Raw genomic sequence first — 25,827 nt, 5'->3', positions numbered from 1 at the left:
GCCTCCGGCACAGAGGACGGCCCTGTAGCTCAGAAGGGTAGGGATAGAAGAAAGAGGACCATAGTAATAGGGGACTCGATAGTCAGGGGTTCAGGCAGGCGGTTCTGTGGAGGTGATTGGGAGTCCCGGATGGTAGTTTGCCTCCCTGGTGCCAGGGTCCGGGACATTTCTGATCGCGTCCAAGATATCCTGAAGTGGGAGGGTGAGGAGCCAGAAGTCGTGGTACATGTAGGTACCAATGACATAGGTAGGAAAGGGGAAGAGGTCCTGAAACGAGAGTGTAGGGAGTTAGGAAGGCAGTTAAGACGAAGGACCGCAAAGGTAGTAATCTCGGGATTACTGCCTGTGCCACGTGACAGTGAGTAGGAATGGAATTAGGTGGAGGATGAATGCGTGGCTGAGGCATTGGAGCAGGGGGCAGGGATTCAAGTTTCTGGATCATTGGGAACTCTTCTGGGGCAGGCGTGACCTGTTCAAGAAGGACGGGTTACACTTGAATCCTGGGGGGACCAATATCCTAGCGGAGAGGTTTGCTAGGGCTACAGGGCAGACTTTAAACTAGTAAGATGGGGGGGGGGGGGGCGGAAATCAATTTGAGGAAACTATGGGAGAGGAGGTTAGTTCACCAGTAGAGCAAGTAAGTAGACAGTGTGTGAGGGAGGAAAGGCAGGTGATGGAAAAAGGATGCGCTCAGCCCGAAGACGTAGGGGAGAAGAAAGAAAAGGATAATAAATTTGAATGCATTGCTAGGATGAAAAGAGAGGAGGAGGTGGAGAGTATCTTAAATGTATCTATTTTAATGCTAGGAGCATTGTAAGAAAGGTGGATGAGCTTAAAGCGTGGATTGATACCTGGAATTATGATGTTGTAGCTATTAGTGAAACATGGTTGCAGGAAGGGTGTGATTGACAACTAAATATTCCTGGATTTAGTTGCTTCAGGTGTGATAGAGTAGGAGGGGCCAGAGGAGGAGGTGTTGCATTGCTTGTCCGAGAAAATCTTATGGCGGTGCTTTGGAAGGATAGATTAGGGAGCTCCTCTAGGGAGACTATTTGGGTGGAATTGAGGAATGGGAAAGGTGTAGTAACACTGTTAGGAGTGTATTATAGGCCACCTAATGGGGAGCGTGAGTTGGAAGAGCAAATGTGTAAGGAGATAGCAGATATTTGTAGTAAACACAAGGTGGTGATTGTGGGAGATTTTAATTTTCCACACATAGATTGGGAAGCTCATTCTGTAAAAGGGCTGGATGGTTTAGAGTTTGTGAAATGTGAGCAGAAAGTACCGACTAGAGATGGGGCAGTGTTGGATCTCCTGTTAGGGAATGCGATAGGTCAGCTGACAGATGTATGTGTTGGGGAGCACTTCGGGTCCAGTGATCACAATAGCATTAGCTTCAATATAATTATGGAGAAGGACAGGACTGGACCTAGAGTTGAGATTTTTGATTGGAGAAAGGCTAACTTTGAGGAGACGCGCAGGGATTTTGAGAGAGTGGATTGGGTCAAGTTGTTTTATGGGAAGGATGTAATAGAGAAATGGAGATAATTTAAGGGTGAAATTATGAGAGTACAGAATCTTAATGTTCCTGTTAGGTTGAAAGGAAAGGTTAAAGGTTTGAAAGCGCCATGGTTTTCAAGGGATATTAGAAACTTGGTTCGGAAAAAGAGGGATGTCTACAATAGATATAGGCAGCATGGAGTAAAGGAATTGCTCGAGGAATATAAAGAATGTAAAAGGAATCTTAAGAAAGAGATTAGAAAAGCTAAAAGAAGATATGAGTTTGGTTTGGCAAATAAGGTGGAAGTAAATCCGAAAGGTTTCTACAGTTATATTAAAAGCAAGAGGATAGTGAGGGATAAAATTGGTCCCTTAGAGAATCAGGGTGGTCAGCTATGTGTGGAGCCGAGGGAGATGGGAGAGATTTTGAACGATTTCTTCTCTTCGGTATTCACTAAGGAGAAGGATATTGAATTGTGTAAGGTGTGGGAAACAAGTAAGGAAGTTATGGAACCTATGACAATTAAAGAGGTGGAAATACTGGCGCTTTTAAGAAATTTAAAAGTGGATAAATCTCCGGATCCTGACAGGATATTCCCCAGGACCTTGAGGGAAGTTTGTGTAGAGATAGCAGGAGCTCTGACGGAGATCTTTCAGATGTCATTAGAAACGGGGATTGTGCCAGAGGATTGGCGTATTGCTCATGTGGTTCCATTGTTTAAAAAGGGTTCTAGAAGTAAGCCTAGCAATTATAGACCTGTCAGTTTGACATCAGTGGTGGGTAAGTTAATGGAAAGTATTCTTAGAGATAGTATTTATAATTATCTGGATAGACAGGATCTGATTAGGAGTAGCCAGCATGGATTTGTGCGTGGAAGGTCATGTTTGACAAACCTTATTGAATTTTTTGAAAAAGTTACGAGGAATGTTGAAGAGAGTAAGTCAGTGGATGTAGTCTATATGGACTTCAGCAAGGCCTTTGACAAAGTTCCACATGGAAGGTTAGTTAAGAAGGTTCAGTCGTTAGGTATTAATGCTGGAGTAATAAAATGGATTCAACAGTGGCTAGATGGGAGATGCCAGAGAGTAGTGGTGGATAATTGTTTATCGGGATGGAGGCCGGTGACTAGCGGGGTGCCTCAGGGATCTGTTTTGGGCCCAATGTTGTTTGTAATATACATAAATGATCTGGATGATGGGGTGGTAAATTGGATTAGTAAGTATGCCGATGATACTAAGGTAGGAGATGTTGTGGATAATGAGGTGGGTTTTCAAAGCTTGCAGGGAGATTTATGCTGGTTAGAAGAATCGGCTGAACATTGGCAGATAGAGTTTAATGCTGAGAAGTGTGAGGTTCTACATTTTGGCAGGAATAATCCAAATAGAACATACAGGGTAAATGGTAGGGCATTGAGGAATGCAGTGAAACAGAGAGATCTAGGAATAACAGTGCATAGTTCCCTGAAGGTGGAGTCTCATGTAGATAGGGTGGTGAAGAAGGCTTTTGGAATGCTGGCCTTTATAAATCAGAGCATTGAGTACAGAAGTTGGGATGTAATGTTAAAATTGTATAAGGCATTGGTAAGTCCGAATTTGGAATATTGTGTACATTTCTGGTCACCGAATTATAGGAAAGATATCAATAAATTAGAGAGAGTGCAGAGACGATTTACTGGGATGTTACCTGGGTTTCAGCACTTAAGTTACAGAGAAAGGTTGAACAAGTTAGGTCTCTGTTCATTGGAGTGTAGAAGGTTGAGGGGGGATTTGATCGAGGTATTTAAAATTTTGAGAGTTGACATGAATAGGCTGTTTCCACTGAGAGTAGGGGAGATTCAAACGAGAGGACATGATTTGAGAGTTAGGGGGCAAAAGTTTAAGGGAAACACGAGGGGGTATTTCTTTACTCAGAGAGTGATAGCTGTGTGGAATGAGCTTCCTGTAGAGGTAGTAGAGGCCAGTTCAGTTGTGTCATTTAAGATAAAATTGGATAGGTATATGGACAGGAAAGGAGTGGAGGGTTATGGGCTGAGTGCGGGTAGGTGGGACTAGGTGAGATTAAGAGTTCGGCACGGACTAGGAGGGCCGGAATGGCTTGTTTCCGTGCTGTGATTATTATATGGTTATATGGTTATAAAAGTTTAAGGGTAACACGAGGGACAATTTCTTTACTCAGAGAGTGGTGGCTGTGTGGAATGAGCTTCCAGTAGAAGTGGTAAAGGCAGCTTCGGTATTGTCATTTAAAGTAATATTGGACAGGTATATGGACAGGAAAGGAATGGAGGGTTATGGGCAGAGTGCGGGTCGGTGGGACTAGGTGAGTGTAAGCGTCGGCACGGACTAGAAGGGCCGAGATGGCCTGTTTCCATGCTGTAATTGTTATTAGAGGATTTTGGAGGATCAGAGGGATCTTGGGGTCCGAGTACATAGGACACTCAAAGTTGCTGTGCAGGTTGACTCTGTAGTTAAGAAGGCGTACGGTGTATTGGCCTTCATCAGTCAGGGGATAGAGTTTAAGAGTCGAGAGGTAATGTTTAAGAGTTGACAGGTTATGAGGGGGTTAGATCGAGTTGACGTGGACAGGCTTTTTCCATTGAGAGTAGCGGAGATTCAAATAAGAGCACATGATTTGAGAGTTAGGAGGCAAAAGTTTAAGGGTAACATGAGGGGGAATTTCTTTACTTAGAGAGTGGGAGCTGTATGGAATGAGCTTCCAGCAGAAGTGGTAGACACAGGTTCGGTATTGTCATTTAAAGTAAAATTGCATAGGAATATGGACAGGAAAGGAATGGGGGCTTATGGGCTGAGTGCAGGTCGGTGGGACTAGGTGAGAGTAAGCGTTCGGCACGGACTACAAGGGCCAAGATGGCCTGTTTCCGTGCTGTTATGGTTATATTTTGCAGCTATACAGGACCCTGATCAGACCCCACTTGGAGTATTGTGCTCAATTCTGGTCTTTTCACTACAGGAAGGACATGGAAACCATAGAAAGGGTGCAGAGGAGATTTACAAGGATGTTGCCTGGATTGGGGAGCATGCCTTATGAAAATAGGTTGAGTGAACACGGCCTATTCTCTTGGAGAGGCAGAGGATGAGAGGTGATTTGATAGAGGTGTACAAGATAATGAGAGGCATTGATCATGTAGATAGTCAGAGGCTTTTCCCCAGGGCTGAAATGGCTAGCACGAGAGGGCATATTTTTAAGGTGCTTGGAAGGAGGTACAGAGGAAATGTCAGGGGTAAGTTCTTTTACACAGAGAGTGGTGAGTGCGTGGAATGGGCTGCTGTCGGCGGTGGTGGAGGCGGAAACGATCGGATCTTTAAACTCCAGGATGGCTACATGGAGTTTAGAAATATGGAGGGCTATGGATAGAACCGAGGTAATTCTAAGGTAGAAACAGGTTCAGCACAGCGTTGTGGGCCGAAGGGCCTGTATTGTCCTGTATTTTTTCTATGTTTCTTTGTTTCTACTGATCACATTAATGTTCGGTGTCAGACACCCAGTGACTATAAACACAATCTCCCACAGTCTGGTACTTACCACAGTTTCTGTATTTTACACTCCGGGTTCTTCAGAGCCGCAGACACCAGTTTCAGTCCTGAATCTCCCAGGTCATTCCGCCCAAGTCTAAACACAAACAGGCAGATTGATGAACAAAGTGATTCAAACCGTGGGTCTGGGGGAATTTCTCTCACTCGGATATTTCAGGAAACATTAAACCCTTCAGTAAATCACTGATCGGAGTTCCCATCACTGTCAATGTCCCTCACTGCCCAGCTCCAGGGGATTCACCGAATGTCAGTAATTTCGTCTGTCGGTGTGACCTTGTAAACTCCACATATTCTCTCTCATTTCCAGGTGGAGAGAAAAGTGTTCCTGACTGAAATGCAGAAATGTCAATGGGACACAGTGAAATAGATGCACCCGAGCTAAAGTGATGGGGAAGAGAGATACCACAGGAGGAAGGGTGATGGGGTGAGAGATCCCAACGGAGGAAGGGGGATGGGGAAGAGAGATCCCACAAGAGGAAGGGAGATGGGGATCAGAGATCCCACTGGAGGAAGGGTAATGGGGAAGAGATCCCACAGGAGGAAGGGAGATGGGGAAGAGAGATCCCACAGGAGGAAGGGGGATTGGGACGTGAGATCCCACAGGAGGAAGGGAGATGGCGAAGAGAGATCCCATAGGAGGAAGGGGGATGAGAGAGAGAGATACCACCAGTGGAAGTGGAATGGGGAAGAGATACCACAGAAGGGAAGGTAATAGGGAAGAGCGATCCCAGATGACGAAGGGGGAAGGGGAAGAGACAGCCCAGAGACGGGAGGGGGATGGGTGAGAGAGATCCCACCGGAGGAAGGGGTATTGTGAGAGAAATCTCCAAGGAGGAGGGGGGATGGGTAAGTGAGATGCCATAGGAGGAAGGGGATGGGCGAGAGCGATCCCACAGGAACGGGGATGGGGATGAGAATTCCCACAGGAGGAAGGCGGGATGGGGGTACGATGATCCAGAGGAGGAAGGGAGATGGGATGAGAGATCCCAGAGACTGCAGGGGGATGGGGAAGAGAGATCCCGCAGCAGGAATGGGGATGAGGAAGTGAGATCGCACGGGAGGAATGGGGATGGGTATGAGAGATCCCACCGAAGGAAGGGGGATGGGGAAGAGAGATCCCGCAGCAGGAATGGGGATGGGGAAGTGATATCGCATGGGAGGAATGGGGATGGGGAAGAGAGATCCCACAGGACGAAGGGGGATGGGGAAGAGAGATCCCAGAAGGGGAAGGAGGATGGGGAAGAGATGTCCCAGAGACGGGTGGGGGATGGGGGACAGATCCCAGCAAAGGAAGGGGGATGGGAATAGAGATCCCACAGGTGGAAGGGGGATGGAGAAGAGAGATCCCAGAGAAGTAAGGGGGATAGGGAAGAGAGATCCCACAGGAGGAAGGGTGATGGGGATGAGAGATCCCAACGGAGGAAGGGGGATGGGGAAGAGAGATCCCACAGGAGGAAGGGGGATGGGGAAGAGAGATCCCAGGGAAGGAAGTGGAATGTGGGAAAGAGATCCGACAGGAGGAAGGGGTATGGGGATGATAGAGCCCACAGGAGGAAGGGGGATGGGGAATAGAGAACCCACGAGGAAGGGGGATGGGGAAGTGATTCCACAGGAGGAAGAGGAATGGGGATTTGAGATCCCAGAGACGTGAGAGGAATGGGGGAGAGAGATCCCAGGGAAAGAAGGGGGATGGGAATAGAGATCCCACAGGAGGAAGGGGGATGGAGAAGAGACATCCCAGAGGAAGAGGGGGAATGGGTAAGAGAGATTCCACTGAAGGAAGGGGAATGGGGAAGAGATTCCACAGGAGGAAGGGGAGTGGGGAAGAGAGATCCCACAGGAGGTAGGATGATGGGGAATAGAGATCCCACAGGAGGAAGGGCGATGGGGTAGAGAGATCCCACAGGAGGAAGGGGGATGGGAAAGAGAGATCCCAATGGAGTAAGGGGGATGGGAGAGAGATACTACCGGTGGAAGGGGAATGGGGAAGAGAGATCCCACTGGTGGAAGGGAGATGGGGAATAGAGTTCCCACAGCAGAAAGGGGGATTGGGTAGAGATGCCAAAGGAGGAAGGGGGATTGGGAAGAGAGTTCCCCCAGGAGCAAGGGAGATGGGAGAGAGAGATCCCACTGGAGGAAGGGGGATGGGGTAGAGATCCCACAGGAGGAAGCGGGATGGGGAAGAGATCCCACCGGAGGAAAAGGGATTGGGAAGAGAGATCCCACAGGAGGAAAAGGAATGGGGAAGAGAGATCCCACTGGTGGAACGGAGATGGGAGAGAGAGATACCACCAGAGTAAAGTGGATGGGGAAGAGATAAACCACAGGAGGATGGGGGATTGGTGAGAGAAATCGCAGAGAAGGAGAAGGAATGGGGAAGAGAGTTCCTACAGGAGGAAGGGGGATGGGGAAAAGAAATCCCACAGGAGGATGGGGGATGGGGAAGAGATCACACAGGAGGAAGGGGGATGGGCAAGAGAGATCCCAGAGGAGGATGGGGGATGGGGAAGAGGGATCCCACAGGAATAAGGGGAATTGGGAAGAGAGATCCCACAGGAGGAAGGGGGATGGGCAAGAGGGATCCCACAGGAGAATGGGGGATGGGGAAGAGAGATCCCACAGGAGGATGGGGAATGGGGAAGAGAGATCCCACAGGAGGAAGGGAGATGGGGAAGAGAGATCCCACTGGAGGAAGGGGATGGGGATGAGAGATCCCACAGGAGGAAGGTGGATGCTGAGGAGAGATCCAACAGTTGGAAGGAAATGAGAGTGGGAACAGAGAGCCCAGAGGATGAAGGGGGTTGGGAAAGCGAGATCTCACAGGTGGATTGCTACCCATGCCACGTGCTAGTGAGGCTAGAAATAGGAAGATAATGCAGCTAAATACGTGGCTGAGGTGATGGTGCATGCTGGAGGGGTTCATGTTTCTGGACAATTGGCCTTTCTTCCAGGGGAGGTGGGACCAGTTCGAATTGGACAGTTTGCACCTGAAGTGGAGGGGACTAACATCCTTGCCGGTAGGTTAGCAAGCTCTGCTCCGGGGGTTTTAAACTAGATTGCAGTGGGAGGGGAACCAGAGTGTTAGAGCAGATAGTGAGGTGGAGGAGGATAAGGGTCATGTGAGGACTGCTTGTATAGACAGATATCAAAGATTTGTACGTGAGAGGAATGTTCTCAGTTGCATCTATTTCTATGCAAGGAGTATTGTAGGTAAGGCAGATGAGTTTAGGGCGTGGATTGGCACATCATGATATCGACATTATTGCTATTAGTAAGACTTGGTTGCAGGAGAGGCAGGACTGGCAGCTTCATGTTCCGGGTTTCAATTGTTTCAGACGTGATAGAGGTGAAGGATGAAAGTGGGAGGAGTGGCATTACCAGTCAGCGAGAATCTCACAGCTGTGCGTAGACGGGACAGCCCGGAGGGCACATCTACAGAGGCCATATGGGTGGAACTGAGGAACGGGAAAGGTGTGACCACACTAATAGGGTTGTATTATAGACCGTCCAATAGGCAGAGAGAATTGGAGGAGCAAAAAGTTGTAATCGTAGAGGATTTTAAAATTCCACATATTGACGGGGTCTCCCACTCTGAGAAAGGGTTAGATGGCGTGGAGTTTGTCAAATGTGTTCAGGAAAGTTTTCTAAATCAATATACTGAGGTACCAACGAGAGAGGGTGCAGTACCTGATCCCCTATTAGGGAACCAGACAGGTCAGGTGACAGAAGTATATGTAAGCAAACATTTTGGGTCCAGTCACCATAATGTCATTAGTTTCAAGATAATTATGGATAAGGATAGGACTGGTCCACCAGTTAAGGTTCTGAATTGGAGAAGGGCCAATTTTGTGGAAATGAGAGAGGATCTGGGAAAAGTGGATTGGGATAAGTTGTTTTCTGGCAAGGATGTGTTCAGTAAGTGGAACGCCTTCAAGGGTGAAATTTTGAGAGTGCAGAGTTTGCATGTTCCTGCCAGGATTACAGGCAAAGTTAACAGGGATAGAGAACCTTGGTTTTCAAGGGATATTGGCGATCTGGTTAAGTCGGTGTTTAGCAGGTATAGACAACAAGGGACAAATGAGGTACTTGAAGAGTATAGAAAATGTAAGGGAATGCTAAAGAAGGAAATCAGGAAAGCAAAAAGAAGACATGAGGTTGCTTTGGCAGATAATGAGAAGGTAAACCCGAAGGGTTTCTACAAGTATATTAAGAGTAAAAGGATAGTAAAGGACAAAATTGGTCCACTAGAAGATCAGAGTGGTCGTCTATGTGTGGAGCCTCACGAGATTGGGGAGATCTTAAACAGTTTTTTGCGTCAATGTTTACTCAGGAAACTGGCATAGTGGATATGGAATTAAGGCAAACAAACAGTAGTGTCATGGAACATATAGAGATTAAAGAGGAGGAGGTGCTTGCTGCCTTACAGTGAATAAAGGTAGATAAACCCCCCGGGCCTGACATGATATTTTCTTGGACCTTGAGAGAGACTAATGTAGAAATTGCAGGGGCCCTGGCAGAAATATTTAAAATGTCCTCAGCCACGGGTGCGGTGCCGGAGGATTGGAGGGTAGCTCAGGTTGTTTCGTTGTTTGAAAAAGGCTCCAAAAGTACACCAGGTAATTACAGGCCAGTAAGCCTGACATCAGTAGTAAGTAAATTACTGGAAGGTGTTCTGAGAGATCGGATATACAAGGTTTTGGACAACCAAGGGCTGATTAAAGATAGTCAGCATGGCTTTGTGTGTGGTAGATCGTGTTTAATGAATCTTGTAGTGTTTTTCGAGGAGGTTACCAAGAATGCATATGAAGGAAAGGCTGTGGATGTTGTCTACATTGACTTTTGTAAGGCCTTTGAGAAGGTCCCACATAAGAGGTTAGTTCTAAAGGTCCAGACACTAGGTATCCATGGAGCGGTTGTAAACTGGATTCGAATTGGCTGTGCGGGAGAAGACAGAGAGTGGTAGTGAATGATTGCTTCTCAGACTGGAGGCCTGTGACTAGTGGTGTGCCTCAGGGATCTGTGCTGGGACCATTGTTGTTTGTTGTCCATATCAATGATCTAGGTGATAATGTGATAAATTGGATCAGCAGGTTTGTGGATGACACTAAGATGGATGTGTTGTGGACAGCGAGGAAGGCTTTCAAAGCTTGCAGAGGGATCTGGACTAACTGGAAGAATGGGCCAGAAAATGGCAGATGGAATTTAATGCAGACAAGTGTGAGGTGTTGCATTTTGGAAGGACAAATCAAGGTAGGATGTACACAGTAAATGGTAGGGCACTGAATAGTGTGGAGAAACAAAGGGATCTGGGGGTTCAGATACATAATTCCCTGAAATTGGCATCACAGGTAGACAGGGTTGTAAAGAAGGCTTTTGTCACCCTGGCATGAATACATGAAAGTTGAGTTTAGTAGTTGGAATATTATGGTGAGGTTGTATAAGACATTGGTGAGATCAAATATGGAGTATTGTGTGCAGTTCTGATCACCTAACTATAGGAAGGATATCAGTAAGTTTGAAAAAGTGCAGAGAAGATTTACTAAGATGTTGCCGGCTCTTCAGGAGTTGAGTTACAAGGAAAGATTGAACAGGTTAGGACTTTATTCCTTGGAGCGTAGAAGAATGAGGGGAGATTTGATACAGGTTTACAAAATTATGAGGGTATAGACAGGGTAAATGTGAATAGGCTCTTTCCACATAGATTAGGAGACATAAATATGTGAAGAAATGGTTTCAGCGTGAAAGGGGAAAGGTTTAGGGGGAGCATTAGGAGGAACTTCTTCACTCAGAGGGTGGTGCGAGCGTGGAACGAGCTGCCATCTGATGTGGAAAATGTGGACTCACTCTTCAGCTTTAAGAATAAATTGGATAGATACATGGATGGGAGAGGACTGGAGGGTTATGGACTGGGTGCAGGTCAATGGGGCTAGCGGAATAAAGTTTTGGTACAGACTAGAAGGACCGAATGGCTTGTTTTCTGTGCTGTAGTGTTCTATGATTTTATGATTCTATGGGGAGGAGAGATCCCACAGGCGAAAGGGGGATGGGGGTGGGGAAGAGAGAACCCACAGGAGGAAGGAATCCCACAGGAAGAAGGGGATGGGGAAGGGAGATCCCAAAGGTGGCATGGGAGTGTGGAAGAGAGATCCCACAGCAGGATGAGGGATGGGGAAGAGAGATCTCACAGGAGGAAGGGGGATGGGGAAGAGAGAACCCACAGGAGGAAAGTGATGGGTAAGAGAGAACCCACAGGAGGAAGGGGGATGGGGATGAGAGATCCCACAGGATGAAGGGCGATGCGGAAGAGAGATCCCACAGCAGGATGAGGGATGGGGAAGAGAGATCTCACAGGAGGAAGGGGGATGGGGAAGAGAGAACCCACAGGAGGAAAGTGATGGGAAAGAGAGAACCCACAGGAGGAAGGGGGATGGGGAATATGGGTCCTATGGGAGTAAGGGGGAAGGAGAGAGAGGGATTAAACAGGATGAAGGGGGAAGGGGATGAGAGATCAGCCAGGAGGAGGAGAGATGTGGAAGAGAGATCCCACAGGAGGATGTGGGTTTGAGAAGAGAAATCTCACAGCAGGAAGGGGGCTGGGGAAGAGAGATTGCACAGGACAATGGAGCATGCCAAAGAGAGATCCAACAGGAAGAAGTCAATGGGGGAGAGAGATCCCACAGGAGGAAGTAGGATGGGGAAGAGAGATCTCACAGGAGGAAGAGGGATGGGGAAGAGAGATCTCACAGGAGGAAGAGGGATGGGGAGAAGAGATCTCACCGGAGGAAGAGGGATGGGGAGGAAAGATCTCACATGAAGTGGGGGGGGGAGTTGTGTGGAAAAGACATCCCACAGGAGGATGAGGAAAGTGTAATAGAGAGCCCATAGGAGGAATGGGGATGGGGGTGAGATTCCAAAGAATGGAAGGGGGATTGGGATGAGAGGTCCCACAGGAGGATTCCAAGGGTAAATGATAATCCTACAAGACGAGCGGATGCATAATTTTTTTGTACGTGTGTGTTGGGTCTGAACAGAGCCCCAGAGGAGATGCGCCCTCGCTCTTTGCGTATCTGGAAGTGAGCAAAGTCACACACGGGGAAGGGCAGTGGGAGGACAATCTCACAATGGTATTTCTTTCCTTCTCACTGGGGCAGTCTGCTGATGGTTTCTTGTCCCACACCGGGAAGGGGTTGTGAATCTCTGACCCACCTGTTGCAGTCAGTGTCGGTCTGGGTGTCAGTAACAGTGAGAAGGAACATTGTCAATGGACGTGTCACAGGTAGCGAGAAACACGGCCATTCCTGTGATTTACTACCATTAAACCAATGACCGTTGTTCACTGATCTGATGAAGTCTCCAACATCCCTTCACAAGGAACCACAGAACCCTCCCGTCCTTGGGGAATTACTGACTGACCCCGTGGGCATTTGTCACAATTCTTCACAATCTGATTTACTACAAATTTACGGAAATTCCTTTACATTGAAGCAACACAATGAGACAGTTTCACAGTTCAGAGTGAGAGATAAATCAAGTTACCCCAACTCCTGGCACTTGTGCAGCCCGGGTCCCAGCCACTGGATTCCTTCACACTGAATGTGGCAGTTCTCCAGGTTGAGGTGTTTTATTGTATCACAGAGTCCGATGACATGAGACAGGACCGCGCAGTCAATCGGGTTCAGTGTCATTCTACTGAATAAAAGTGTTTCCACAGATCCCAGTGCGGCCTGAGCCAGGCCACGATTCTGAGACTCAAACAGGTAGTGCAATGTGTTCAGAAGGCTCCTTTTACCAGCTTCACTCCCCGTGTTTCTACTCTGGCGTTTAACCTCCTCCTTCACCCAGTCAATCACCCGGCAGGTTGTTTCATTGGGAAATGCTCCGAGAAACTCCTCCAGGCCCCGAGCTGTCATTGGGGAGGAGAGCCCAGCAACAAAACAGAGAAATACCTCAAATCGCCCGTCTGTCGTGCTGTGGGCTTCAGTGAGGAATTTCAGGATATCCGTGGGATGTGGATTCAGGAATTGTGCGACTGCAGCTACAAACTCTTGGATGGTGAGGTGTGGGAATGTGTACACCACGCTCCGGGCAGAATCCTCTCTCTCCAAAAGCTCCATCAGGAACCCGGACAGGAACTGTGAAGGCTGCAGATTGTACTTGATCAAATCTCCATCTGTAAATACAATCTTCCTCTCGGACACTCCTCTGAAGGCCATCTGACCAACCCTGAGTAACACATCACGGGGGTTCTCAATCTCACGGCCGTGGTTTTTCAGGATGTTGTAAATATAGTAGGAGTACAGTTGGGTGATGGTCTTGGGAAGTCGCTGTGGGTCCCTGACTCTTTGTGTGAAGAAGGGGCTCAGTGCCAGAGCGAGGATCCAGCAGTAGGAGGGGTTGTAGCTCATGGTATACAGGATCTCATTATCCTTCACATGTTTGAAAACAGCTTCCGCCACCGTCTGATCTTCAAAATGCCTGATGAAATATTCCTTCCGTTCCTCACCAACAAATCCCAGGATTTCAGCCCAGACACTGATATCAGCCTTTTCCAATAAATGTAACGCAGTGGGGCGGGTGGTCACCAGCACTGAACACCCTGGGAGCAGCTTGCCCTGGATTAAACTGTACACAATGTCAGACACTTCACACCACCACTCGGGATCTGGGCACTGGTGCTTGGGTTCTGTATCTCTTCGACTGTCAGCAAAATCGATTTTGTGTTTGAATTCATCCAAACCATCGAATATAAACAGCAATCCCTCTGGGTTCTTCCAGACCTCTCTCAGGAAATTCCCAAAGTAAGGATACTGATCCAGAATCAGTTCCCTCAGGTTTATTCTGCCGTTAATGGAGTTTAAATCCCGGAACCTAAAACTGAAGACAAACTGGAATTGTTGGTATATTTTCCCTGTGGTCCAGTCGTAAACAATTTTTTGTATCATTGTTGTTTTCCCGATCCCCGGGACTCCGGCCACTGTTGCCTTACATCCGGGAATCTTTTGGCCCCGTCTGCTATGTGAGTAATTTCTCTGAAACAGATGTCTGGTGCTGATTTTCTCCAGCTCTCCGCGGAGATGTTTCTGTCTCCACTCCTCGTGGTCTCTGCCTCTTGCCAGCAGCTCGTGTTCCACCAGTCTCCGATCTCGAATAGTAGAAATGACCGTGAGCTCAGCGTATCGATCAACCAGCTGGAAAACCTTCACCTTCTCCCTCATCAGGATCGTGTTCACTCTCAGTGTTTCAGTTTGTGCCCGCAGAGTCTCCTTGTGTTTCTGTTGAACATCTTCCATGGGAACAGACAGTGGACAAACTGTTAGATGCCTCAACTCAGAACTCAGTATTTAAGCACACAAGAGTTACCTCAAAGCTATTGCGTTAACTGAATTCATGAATGGATGCTGGTACAGTAAAGTAAATTTCATTAACATACACCTGACTGGACAGAGAGGCCTGGTCTACATAAACACCAGATTATCACGTTTCCATATTAACTGTGCTGTGAAGCTGAGTATTTCCCTGGTAGTTTACTTACCCCTGACTGTCTCATACCAGACAATCTCCCACTACTGTCACCGCTGTCATTTTTACCTGAGGAAGAAACGTTTCATCCCCAGTGTTGATGTGGCGTATGGAGATGGAGAAGAGGGTAGTGGGCATTCTGTCAAAGGAACAGGTCGGTGAGTCACAGCTCCCCTTCCCACCTACCGTCACTGATTCAAAATACAAGAAGTAACTTTGCACATCAGCACGTGCAATGTGGGTGGCTGGTTGGGGTGTGTGGCATCTCAAAGTGGCTGTTAATCCTGTCAGGGGTGTGTGGGGTCTCACAGTGTGTCAGGACCCCGTCAGGGATGTGTGGGGTCTAACAGTTTGTTGGGACCTTGCCAGCGTTGTGTGGCGTCTCACTGTCTATCAGGAACTTGTCAGGAGTGTGTTGGGTATCACGGTGTGTCAGACCCTGTCAGGGGTGTGTGGGTCTCACAGCGTGTCAGGACACTGTCAGGGGTGTGTGGGGTGTCACAGTGTGTCAGGACCCTTCCAGTGGTGTGTGGGGCTTCAAGGTGTGTCAGGACTCTGCCGGGGATGTGTGGCATTTCGAAATATGTTAATACCCTATCAGGGGGCTGCTACATCTCACGGTGTGTCAGGATACTGTCAGGGTGTGTGCTTTCTGACAATGTATCACGACCCCGCCAGGGTTTTATGGGGTCTCTGTGTTTGTCAGGAGCCTGCCAGGTGTGTCTGGCATCTCGAAATATGTCAATACCCTATCAGGGGGCTGATAAATCTCACAGTGTGTCAGGACCCTGTCAGGGTGTGTGGGGTCTCACAGTGTGCCAGGACCCTGTCAGGAGAGTGTGGGGTTTCACAGTGTGTCAGGAACCTGCCAGGTGTGTGTGGGGTTTCCCAGTGTGTCAGGAACCTGCCAGGTGTGTGTGGGGTCTCAGAGTGTCTCAGGACCCTGTCAGGGGTGAGTGGGATCTCACAGTGTGTCAGGACTCTGTCTGTGTTGTGTGGGGTCTCACAGTGTGTCAGGACTCTGGCTGTGTTGTGTGGGGTCTCACAGTGAGTCAGGACCCTGTCAGGGGTGTGTGGGGTCACACAGTGTGTCAGGACCCTTTCAGGGGTGTCTGGGGTCTCACAGTGGATCAGGACCTGTCAGGGGTGTGTGGGGTCTCTCAGTGTGTCAGGACCCTGTCAGGGGTGTGTGGGGTCTTAATGTTTGTCAAGATCTTCTTAGGAGCTTGTGGTGTCTCTCAGTGTGTTAGGACCCTGTCAGGCGTGTCTGGGGTCTCACAGTGGATCAGGTCCCTGTCAGGGGTGTGTGGGGTCTCACAGTCTGTCAGTACCCTGTCAGGGGTATGTGGGGGGGGGGTCTCACAGTGTGTCAGGACCCTGTCTGGGGTGTGTGGGGTCTCACAGTGTGTCAGTACCCTGTCAGGGGTGTGTGGGGTCTCACAGGGTGTGAGGAACCTGCCAGGGTTGTGTGGGGTCTCACAGGGTGTCAGGACCCTGTCAGGGTTGTGTGGGGTCTCACAGTGTGTCAGCACCCTGTCAGGAGTGTGTGGGATCTCACAGTGTGTCAGGACCCTGTCAGGGGTGTGTGTGGTCTCACAGTGTGTCAGGACCCTGTCAGGGATGTGTGGGGTCTCACAGTGTGTCAGGACCCTGTCAGGAGTGTGTGGGATCTCACAGTGTGTCAGGACCCTGTCAGGGGTGTGTCGGGTCTCACAGTGTGTCAGGACCCTGTCAGGTGTGTGTGGGGTCTCACAGTGTCTCAGGATCCTGTCAGGTGTGTGGGGTCTCACAGTGTGTCAAGATCCTGTCAGGGGTGTGTCGGGTCTCACAGTGTGTCAGGAACCTGTCAGGTGTGTGTGGGGTCTCACAGTGTGTCAGGTCACTGTCAGGAGTGTGTGGTGTCTCACAGTGTGTCAGGACCATGTCAGTAGTGTGTGGGATCTCACAGTGTGTCAGGACCCTGTCAGGGGTGTGTGGGCTCTCACAGTGTGTCAGGACCCTGTCAGGGGTGTATGGGGTCTCACAGTGTGTCATGACCCTGTCAGGGGTGTGTCAGGTCTCACAGTGTGTCAGGAACCTGTCAGGGGTGTGTGGGGTCTCACAGTGTGTCAGGACCCTGTCAGGGGTGTGTGGGGTCTCACAGTGTGTCAGGACCCTGTCAGGGGTGTGTGGGGTCTCACAGTGTGTCATGACCCTGTCAGGGGTGTGTCGGGTCTCACAGTGTGTCAGGATCCTGTCAGGTGTGTGGGGTCTCACAGTGTGTCAGGACCCTGTCAGGGGTGTGTGGGGTCTCACAGTGTGTCAGGACCCTTCAGGGGTGTATGGGGTCTCACAGTGTGTCAGGATACTGTCAGGGATGTGTGGGGTCTCACAATGTATCAGAACCCCGTCGGGGGTGTGTGGGGTTTCGCAGTCTGTCGGGAACCTGCCAGGGTTGTGTGTGGTCTCACAGTGTGTAAGGACCCTATCAGGTTTGTGTGGGGTCTCAATGTTTGTCAGGATCCTCTTATGAGGGTGTGTTGCCTCTCAGTGTGATAGGACCCTCTCAGATGTGTGTGGCGTCTCACTGTCTGTCGGGCCCCTGCCAGGGGTGTGTTGTGTCTCAGTGTGTCAGGATCCCGTCAGCGGTGTGTCGCATCTCACAGACGTCAGAACCCTGCCAGGGGTATTTGGGATCTCAAAGTCTGTGGGGACCCTGCCAGGGGTGTGTGGGGTCTCTCAGTGGGTCAGGACCCTGCCAGGGGTGTGTGGGGTCACAAAGTGTGTCAGAACCCTGTCGGGGCTGTGTGGGGTTTCACAGTCTGTCGGGAACCTGCCATGGGTGTTTGTGGCCTCACAGTGTGTCAGGACCCTGTCAGGGGTGTGGGGTTTCACAGTTGGTCGGGACCGTGTCAAGGATGTGTGGGGTCTCACGGTGTGTCAGGACCCTGTCAGGGGTGTGTGGGGTCTCACAGTGTGTTAGGACCCTGCCAGGGGTATGTGGGATCTCACAGTGTGTCAGGACCCTGCCAGGGGTATGTGGGGTCTCACAATGTGTCAGGACCCTGTCAGGGATGTGTGGGTTCTGACAGTGTGTCATGACACTGCCAGGGATGTGTGGGATCTCACAGTGTGTCAGGAACCTGTCAGGGGTGCGAGGGGTCTCACAGTGTGTCAGGACCGTTCCAGGGGAGTGTGGCATTTCTCAGTGTGTCAGGACACTGTCATGGGTGTGTGGGGTCTCACATTGTATCACAACCCTGCTAGGGTTTTATGGGGTCTCTGTGTGTCAGGACCCTGACAGGGGTGAGTGGGATCTCAGGGTGTGTCAGGACCCTGTCAGGGGTGCGTGGGGTCTCACAGTGACTCAAGGCCCTGACAGTAGTGTGTGGGGTCTCACAGGCTGTCAAAACCCTGTCATGTGTGTGTGTGGTCTCTCAGTGTGTCAGGACCCTGTCAGGGGTGTGTGTGGTCTCTCAGTGTGTCAGGGCCCTGTCAGGGATGTGTGGGATCTCACAGGCTGTCAGGACCCTGTCAGGGGTGTCTGGGGTCTCACAGTGTGTCAGGATCCTGTCAGGGGTTTCTGGGGTTGGACTGTGGGTCAGGTTCTTGTCAGTGGTGTGTGCAATATCACAGAGTGTCCGGACCCTTACAGAGGTGTTTGGGGTCTCACTTTGTGTTAGGACTCTTTCAGGGAGCTGTGGCATCTCACAGTGGGTTGGGAACCTGCCACGGGTGTGTGCGATCTCACAGCATGTCGGGAGCGTGCTAAGAGATTGTGGGGTCTCACAGTTTGTCAGGACACTGTCAGGGATGTGTGGTGCCTCACAGTGTTTCACGTCCCTGCCAGGTGTGTGTGGAATCTCACAGTGTGTCAGGACCCTGTCAGGGGTGTGTGGGGTCTCACAGTGTGTCTGGACCCTGTCAGGGGTGTGTGGGGTCTCACAGTGTGTCAGGACCCTGTCAGGGTTGTGTGGGATCTCACAGTGTGTCAGGAACCTGCCAGGGTTGTGTGGGGTCTCACAGGGTGTCAGGACCCTGTCAGGGGTGTGTGGAGTCTCACAGTGTGTCAGGACCCTGTCAGTGGTGTGTGTTGTCTCACAGCGTGTCCGGACCCTTACAGAGGTGTTTGGGGTCTCACTTTGTGTTAGGACTCTTTCAGGGAGCTGTGGCGTCTCACAGCATGTCGGGAGCGTGCTAAGAGAATGTGGGGTCTCACAGTTTGTCAGGACACTGTCAGGGATGTGTGGAGCCTCACAGTGTTTCACGTCCCTGCCAGGTGTGTGTGGAATCTCACAGTGTGTCAGGACCCTGTCAGGGGTGTGTGGGGTCTCACAGTGTGTCTGGACCCTGTCAGGGGTGTGTGGGGTCTCACAGTGTGTCAGGACCCTGTCAGGGTTGTGTGGGATCTCACAGTGTGTCAGGAACCTGCCAGGGTTGTGTGGGGTCTCACAGGGTGTCAGGACCCTGTCAGGGGTGTGTGGAGTCTCACAGTGTGTCAGGACCCTGTCAGTGGTGTGTGTTGTCTCACAGCGTGTCCGGACCCTTACAGAGGTGTTTGGGGTCTCACTTTGTGTTAGGACTCTTTCAGGGAGCTGTGGCATCTCACAGCATGTCGGGAGCGTGCTAAGAGAATGTGGGGTCTCACAGTTTGTCAGGACACTGTCAGGTCTGTGTGGTGCCTCACAGTGTTTCACGTCCCTGCCAGGTGTGTGTGGAATCTCACAGTGTGTCAGGACCCTGTCAGGGGTGTGTGGGGTCTCACAGTGTGTCTGGACCCTGTCAGGGGTGTGTGGGGTCTCACAGTGTGTCAGGACCCTGTCAGGGTTGTGTGGGTTCTCACAGTGTGTCAGGACCCTGTCAGGGGTGTGTGGGGTCTCACAGTGTGTCAGGAACCTGCCAGGGTTGTGTGGGGTCTCACAGTGTGTCAGGAACCTGTCAGGGTTGTGTGGGGTCTCACAGTGTGTCAGGAACCTGCCAGGGTTGTGTGGGGTCTCACAGTGTGTCAGGAACCTGCCAGGATTGTGTGGGGTCTCACAGTGTGTCAGGAACCTGTCAGGGGTGTGTGGGGTCTCACAGTGTGTCAGGACCCTGTCAGGGTTGTGTGGGGTCTCACAGTGTGTCAGGAACCTGCCAGGGTTGTGTGGGGTCTCACAGTGTGTCAGGACCCTGCCAGGGTTGTGTGGGGTCTCACAGTGTGACTGGACCCTGTCTGGGTTGTGTGGGGTCTCACAGTGATTCAACACATTAAATTGGTGACCTGGGGTCTCACAGTGTGTCAGGAACCTGCCAGGGTTGTGTGGGGTCTCACAGTGGGTTGGGAACCTGCCAGGTGTGTGTGGTATCTCACAGTGTGTCAGGACCCTGTCAGGGGTGTGTGGGGTCTCACAGTGTGTCAGGAACCTGTCAGGGTTGTGTGGGGTCTCAATGTTTGTCAGGATCCTCTTATGAGGGTGTGTTGTCTCTCAGTGTGATAGGACCCTGTCAGGGGTGTGTGGCGTCTCACTGTCTGTCGGGACCCTGCCAGGGGTGTGTGGTGTCTCAGTGTGTCAGGATCCTGTCAGCGGTGTGTCGCATCTCACGGACGTCAGAACCCTGCCAGGGGTACTTGGGATCTCACAGTCTGTCAGTACCCTGTCAAGGGTGTGTGGGGTCTCACAGTCTGTCAGGACACTGTCAGGGGTGTGTGGGGTCTCACAGTGTGTCAGGACCCTCTGAGGGGTGTGTGGGGTCTCACAGTGTGTCAGGACCCTGTCAGTGGTGTGTGGGGTCTCAAAGCGTGACCGGACCCTTACAGAGGTGTTTGGGGTCTCACTTTGTGTTAGGACTCTTTCCGGGATCTGTGGCGTCTCACAGTATGTTAGGACCCTGTCAGGTGTGTGTGGGGTCTCACAGTGTGTCAGGACTTTGTCAGGGGTGTGTGGGGTCTCTCAGTGTGTCAGGACCCTGTCAGGTGTGTGTGCGGTCTCACAGTGTGTATGACCCTGTCAGAGGTGTGTGGTGTCTCAAAGCCTGTCGGTACCCGGTCAGGGGTGTGTGTGGTCTCACAGTCTGTCGGGAACCTGCCAGGTTTGTGTGTGGTCGTACAGTGTGTCAGGACCCTGTCAGGTTTGTGTGGGGTCTCAATGTTTGTCAGGATCCTCTTATGAGGGTGTGTTGTCTCTCAGTGTGATAGGACCCTGTCAGGGGTGTGTGGTGTCTCAGTGTGTCAGGATCCTGTCAGCGGTGTGTCGCATCTCACGGACGTCAGAACCCTGTCAGGGGTGTGTGGGGTCTCACTGTCTGTCGGGACCCTGCCAGTGGTGTGTGGTGTCTCAGTGTGTCAGGATCCTGTCAGCGGTGTGTCGCATCTCACGGACGTCAGAACCCTGTCAGGGGTGTGTGGGGTCTCACAGTCTGTCAGGACCCTCTCAGGGGTGTGTGGGGTCTCACAGTGTGTCAGGACCCTGTCAGTGGTGTGTGGGGTCTCGCAGCGTGTCCGGACCCTTACAGAGGTGTTTGGGGTCTCACTTTGTGTTAGGACTCTTTCCGGGATCTGTGGCGTCTCACAGTGTGTTAGGACCCTGTCAGGTGTGTGTGGGGTCTCACAGTGTGTCAGGACCTTGTCAGGGGTGTCTGGGGTCTCTCAGTGGGTCAGGACCCTGTCAGGTGTGTGTGCGGTCTCACAGTGTGTTATGACCCTGTCAGAGGTGTGTGGCGTCTCACAGTCTGTCGGTACCCGGTCAGGGGTGTGTGTGTTCTCACAGTCTGTCAGTATCCTGTCAGGGTGTGTAGGGTCTCACAGTGTGTTGGGACCCTGTCAGGGGTGTGTGGGGTCTCACAGTGTGTCAGGAACCTGCCAGGGTTGTGTGGGGTCTCACAGGGTGTCAGGACCCTGTCAGGGGTGTGTGGGGTCTCACAGTGTGTCAGGAACCTGTCAGGGGTGTGTGGGGTCTCACAGTGTGTCAGGACCCTGTCAGGGTTGTGTGAGGTCTCACAGAGTGTCAGGAACCTGCCAGGGTTGTGTGGGGTCTCACAGTGTGTCAGAAACCTGCCAGGGTTGTGTGGGGTCTCACAGTGTATCTGGACCCTGTCAGTGTTGTGTGGGGTCTCACAGTGATTCAGCACATTAAATGGGTGACCTAGGGTCTCACAGTGTGTCAGGACTCTGTCAGGGGTGTGTGCGAGGACCCTGCTGTGGTGTGTGGAGTCTGGCGGTCTATCACTGTGTGTCAGTCCTGATCAGGGTGGTGTGGGATCTCAACGTGTGTCAGGACATTGTCAGGAGCGTGTGGGATCGTATAGTCTGTTGCGAACCTGCCAGGGGTCTGTGGAGTCTCACAGTGTTTCTGGACACTGCCAGTCTTGTGTGGGGTCTCACATTCGGTCAGGACCCTCCCAGGGGATTGTGGGTTCTGACAGTGTGTCACCGGGACCCTGTCAAGGGTGTGTAGTGTATCAAAATGTGTCAGGACCCTCTCAGGGGGTAGTGTGGCCGCACAGTGTCAGGATCCTGTCAGGAGTGTGTGGGGTTTCACAGTGTGTCAGGACCCTGTCAGGGGTGCGTGGGGTATCACAATCTGTCAGAACCCCGTCGGGGGTGTGTGGGGTTTCGCAGTCTGTCGGGAACCTGCCAGGGTTGTGTCTGGTCTCTCAGTGTGTCAGGACCCTGTCAGGATTGTGTGGGGTCTCAATGTTTGTCAGGATCCTCTTATGAGGGTGTGTTGTCTCTCAGTGTGATAGGACCCTGTCAGGGGTGTGTGGCGTCTCACTGTCTGTCGGGACCCTGCCAGGAGTGTGTGTTGTCTCAGTGTGTCAGGATCCTGTCAGCGGTGTGTCGCATCTCACGGACGTCAGAACCCTGCCAGGGGTACTTGGGATCTCACAGTGTGTCAGGACCCTGTCAGGGGTGTGCGGGGTCTCACAGTGTGTCAGGACCCTGTCAGGGGTGTGCGGGGTCTCACAGTCTGTCAGGACCCTGTCAGGGGTGTGTGGGTCACACAGCGTGTCTGGACACTGTCAGGGGTGTGTGGGGTCTCACAGTGTGTCAGGACCCTGTCAGTGGTGTGTGGGGTCTCACAGCGTGTCCGCACCCTTACAGAGGTGTTTGGGATCTCACTTTGTGTTAGGACTCTTTCAGGTAGCTGTGGCGTCTGACAGTGGGTTGGGAAAATGCCAGGGGTGTGTGCGATCTCACAGCATGTTGGAAGCGTGCTAAGAGATTGTGTGGTCTCACAGTGTGTCAGGACCCTGTCAGGTTTGTGTGGGGTCTCAATGTTTGTCAGGATCCTCTTATGAGGGTGTGTTGTCTCACAGTGTGTCAGGACCCTGTCAGGGGTGTATGGGGTCTCACAGTGTGTCAGGACCCTGTCAGGGGTATGTGTGGTCTCACAGTGTGTCAGGGCCCTGTCAGGGGTGTCTGGGGTCTCACTGTGTGTCAGGACCCATTCAGGTGTGTTTTGGGTGTCCCACAGTGTCAGGACTTTATCAGTGCTGTGTGGGGTCTCACAGTGTGTCAGGATCCTGTCAGGGGTTTCTGGGGTCGGACTATGGGTCAGGTTCTTGTCAGTGGTGTGTGCAATATCACAGCGTGTCCGGACCCTTACAGAGGTGTTTGGGGTCTCACTTTGTGTTAGGACTCTTTCAGGGGGCTGTGGCGTCTCACACTGGGTTGGGAACCTGTCAAGGGTCTGTGCGATCTCACAGCATGTCGGGAGCGTGCTAAGAGATTGTGGGGTCTCACAGTTTGTCAGGACACTGTCAGGAATGTGTGGTGCCTCACAGTGTTTCACGTCCCTGCCAGGTGTGTGTGGAGTCTCACCGTGTGTCAGGACCCTGTCAGGTATGTGTGGGGTCTCACAATGTGTCAGGACCCTGTCTGGGGTGTGTGGGGTCTCACAGTGTGTCAGGACCCTGTCAGGTATGTGTGGGATCTCACAGTGTGTCAGGACCCTGCCAGGGGTGTGTGGGTTCTCGCAGTGTGACAGGACCCTGTCAGGGGTGTGTGGCGTCTCACTGTCTGTCGGGACCCTGCCAGGGGTGTGTGGTGTCTCAGTGTGTCAGGATCCTGTCAGCGGTGTGTCGCATCTCACGGACGTCAGAACCCTGCCAGGGGTACTTGGGATCTCACAGTCTGTCAGTACCCTGTCAGGGGTGTGTGGGGTCTCACAGTCTGTCAGGACCCTCTCAGGGGTGTGTGGGGTCTCACAGTGTGTCAGGACCCTGTCAGTGGTGTGTGGGGTCTCACAGCGTGTCCGGACCCTTACAGAGGTGTTTGGGGTCTCACTTTGTGTTAGGACTCTTTCCGGGATCTGTGGCGTCTCACAGTGTGTTAGGACACTGTCAGGTGTGTGTGGGGTCTCACAGTGTGTCAGGACCTTGTCAGGGGTGTCTGGGGTCTCTAAGTTGGTCAGGACCCTGTCAGGTGTGTGTGCGGTCTCACAGTGTGTTATGACCCTGTCAGAGGTGTGTGGCGTCTCACAGTCTGTCGGTACCCGGTCAGGGGTGTGTGGGTTCTCACAGTCTGTCATTATCCTGTCAGGGTGTGTGGGGTCTCACAGTTTGTTAGGACCCTGTCAGGGGTGTATGGGGTCTCACAGTGCGTCAGGAACCTGCCAGGGTTGTGTGGGGTCTCACAGGGTGTCAGGACCCTGCCAGGGGTGTGTGGGGTCTCACAGTGTGTCAGAAACCTGCCAGGGTTGTGTGGGGTCTCACAGTGTATCTGGACCCTGTCAGGGTTGTGTGGGGTCTCACAGTGATTCAGCACATTAAATGGGTGACCTAGGGTCTCACAGTGTGTCAGGACTCTGTCAGGGGTGTGTGCGAGGACCCTGCTGTGGTGTGTGGAGTCTGGCGGTCTATCACTGTGTGTCAGTCCTGATCAGGGTGGTGTGGGATCTCAACGTGTGTCAGGACATTGTCAGGAGCGTGTGGGATCGTATAGTCTGTTGCGAACCTGCCAGGGGTCTGTGGAGTCTCACAGTGTTTCTGGACACTGCCAGTCTTGTGTGGGGTCTCACATTCGGTCAGGACCCTCCCAGGGGATTGTGGGTTCTGACAGTGTGTCACCGGGACCCTGTCAAGGGTGTGTAGTGTATCAAAATGTGTCAGGACCCTCTCAGGGGGTAGTGTGGCCGCACAGTGTCAGGACCCTGTCAGGAGTGTGTGGGGTTTCACAGTGTGTCAGGACCCTGTCAGGGGTGCGTGGGGTATCACAATCTGTCAGAACCCCGTCGGGGGTGTGTGGGGTTTCGCAGTCTGTCGGGAACCTGCCAGGGTTGTGTCTGGTCTCTCAGTGTGTCAGGACCCTGTCAGGTTTGTGTGGGGTCTCAATGTTTGTCAGGATCCTCTTATGAGGGTGTGTTGTCTCTCAGTGTGATAGGACCCTGTCAGGGGTGTGTGGCGTCTCACTGTCTGTCGGGACCCTGCCAGGAGTGTGTGTTGTCTCAGTGTGTCAGGATCCTGTCAGCGGTGTGTCGCATCTCACGGACGTCAGAACCCTGCCAGGGGTACTTGGGATCTCACAGTGTGTCAGGACCCTGTCAGGGGTGTACGGGGTCTCACAGTCTGTCAGGACCCTGTCAGGGGTGTGTGGGTCACACAGCGTGTCTGGACACTGTCAGGGGTGTGTGGGGTCTCACAGTGTGTCAGGACCCTGTCAGTGGTGTGTGGGGTCTCACAGCGTGTCCGGACCCTTACAGAGGTGTTTGGGATCTCACTTTGTGTTAGGACTCTTTCAGGTAGCTGTGGCGTCTGACAGTGGGTTGGGAAAATGCCAGGGGTGTGTGCGATCTCACAGCATGTTGGGAGCGTGCTAAGAGATTGTGTGGTCTCACAGTGTGTCAGGACCCTGTCAGGTTTGTGTGGGGTCTCAATGTTTGTCAGGATCCTCTTATGAGGGTGTGTTGTCTCACAGTGTGTCAGGACCCTGTCAGGGGTGTATGGGGTCTCACAGTGTGTCAGGTTACTGTCAGGGGTGTGTGGGGTCTCACAATGTGTCAGAACCCCGTCGGGGGTGTGTTGGGTTTCGCAGTTTGTCGGGAACCTGCCAGGGTTGTCTGTGGTCTCACAGTGTGTAAGGACCCTATCAGGTTTGTGTGGGGTCTCAATGTTTGTCAGTATCCTCTTATGAGGGTGTGTTGTCTCTCAGTGTGATAGGAGCCTCTCAGGGGTGTGTGGTGTCTCACTGTCTGTCGGGACCCTGTCAGGGGTGTGTTGTGTCTCAGTGTGTCAGGATCCCGTCAGCGGTGTGTCGCATCTCACAGACGTCAGAACCCTGCCAGGGGTATTTGGGATCTC

At 51.7% G+C, this 25,827-nt stretch overlaps 1 protein-coding gene across 1 annotated transcript in view; it reads right to left on the bottom strand.

The window, feature by feature from the left end:
* Positions 1-25,827, bottom strand: part of LOC140724190 (NACHT, LRR and PYD domains-containing protein 3-like) — a 153,778-nt gene that overhangs the window by 5,738 nt on the left and 122,213 nt on the right. Inside the window, exons 4-5 of the mRNA XM_073038678.1 lie at positions 12,589-14,335; positions 5,042-5,128 (exon numbers count right to left, since the gene is read on the bottom strand). Of these exons, the coding sequence (XP_072894779.1) occupies positions 5,042-5,128; positions 12,589-14,335 (1,834 nt within the window). The remainder of the gene's footprint in view (positions 1-5,041; positions 5,129-12,588; positions 14,336-25,827) is intronic.

This window comes from Hemitrygon akajei, unplaced genomic scaffold, assembly GCF_048418815.1.
Source record: "Hemitrygon akajei unplaced genomic scaffold, sHemAka1.3 Scf000172, whole genome shotgun sequence".
Lineage (NCBI taxonomy): Eukaryota > Metazoa > Chordata > Chondrichthyes > Myliobatiformes > Dasyatidae > Hemitrygon > Hemitrygon akajei.
The sequence above is the reverse complement of the archived record's forward strand: the minus strand, read 5'-3'. Positions and strand labels throughout refer to the sequence as shown.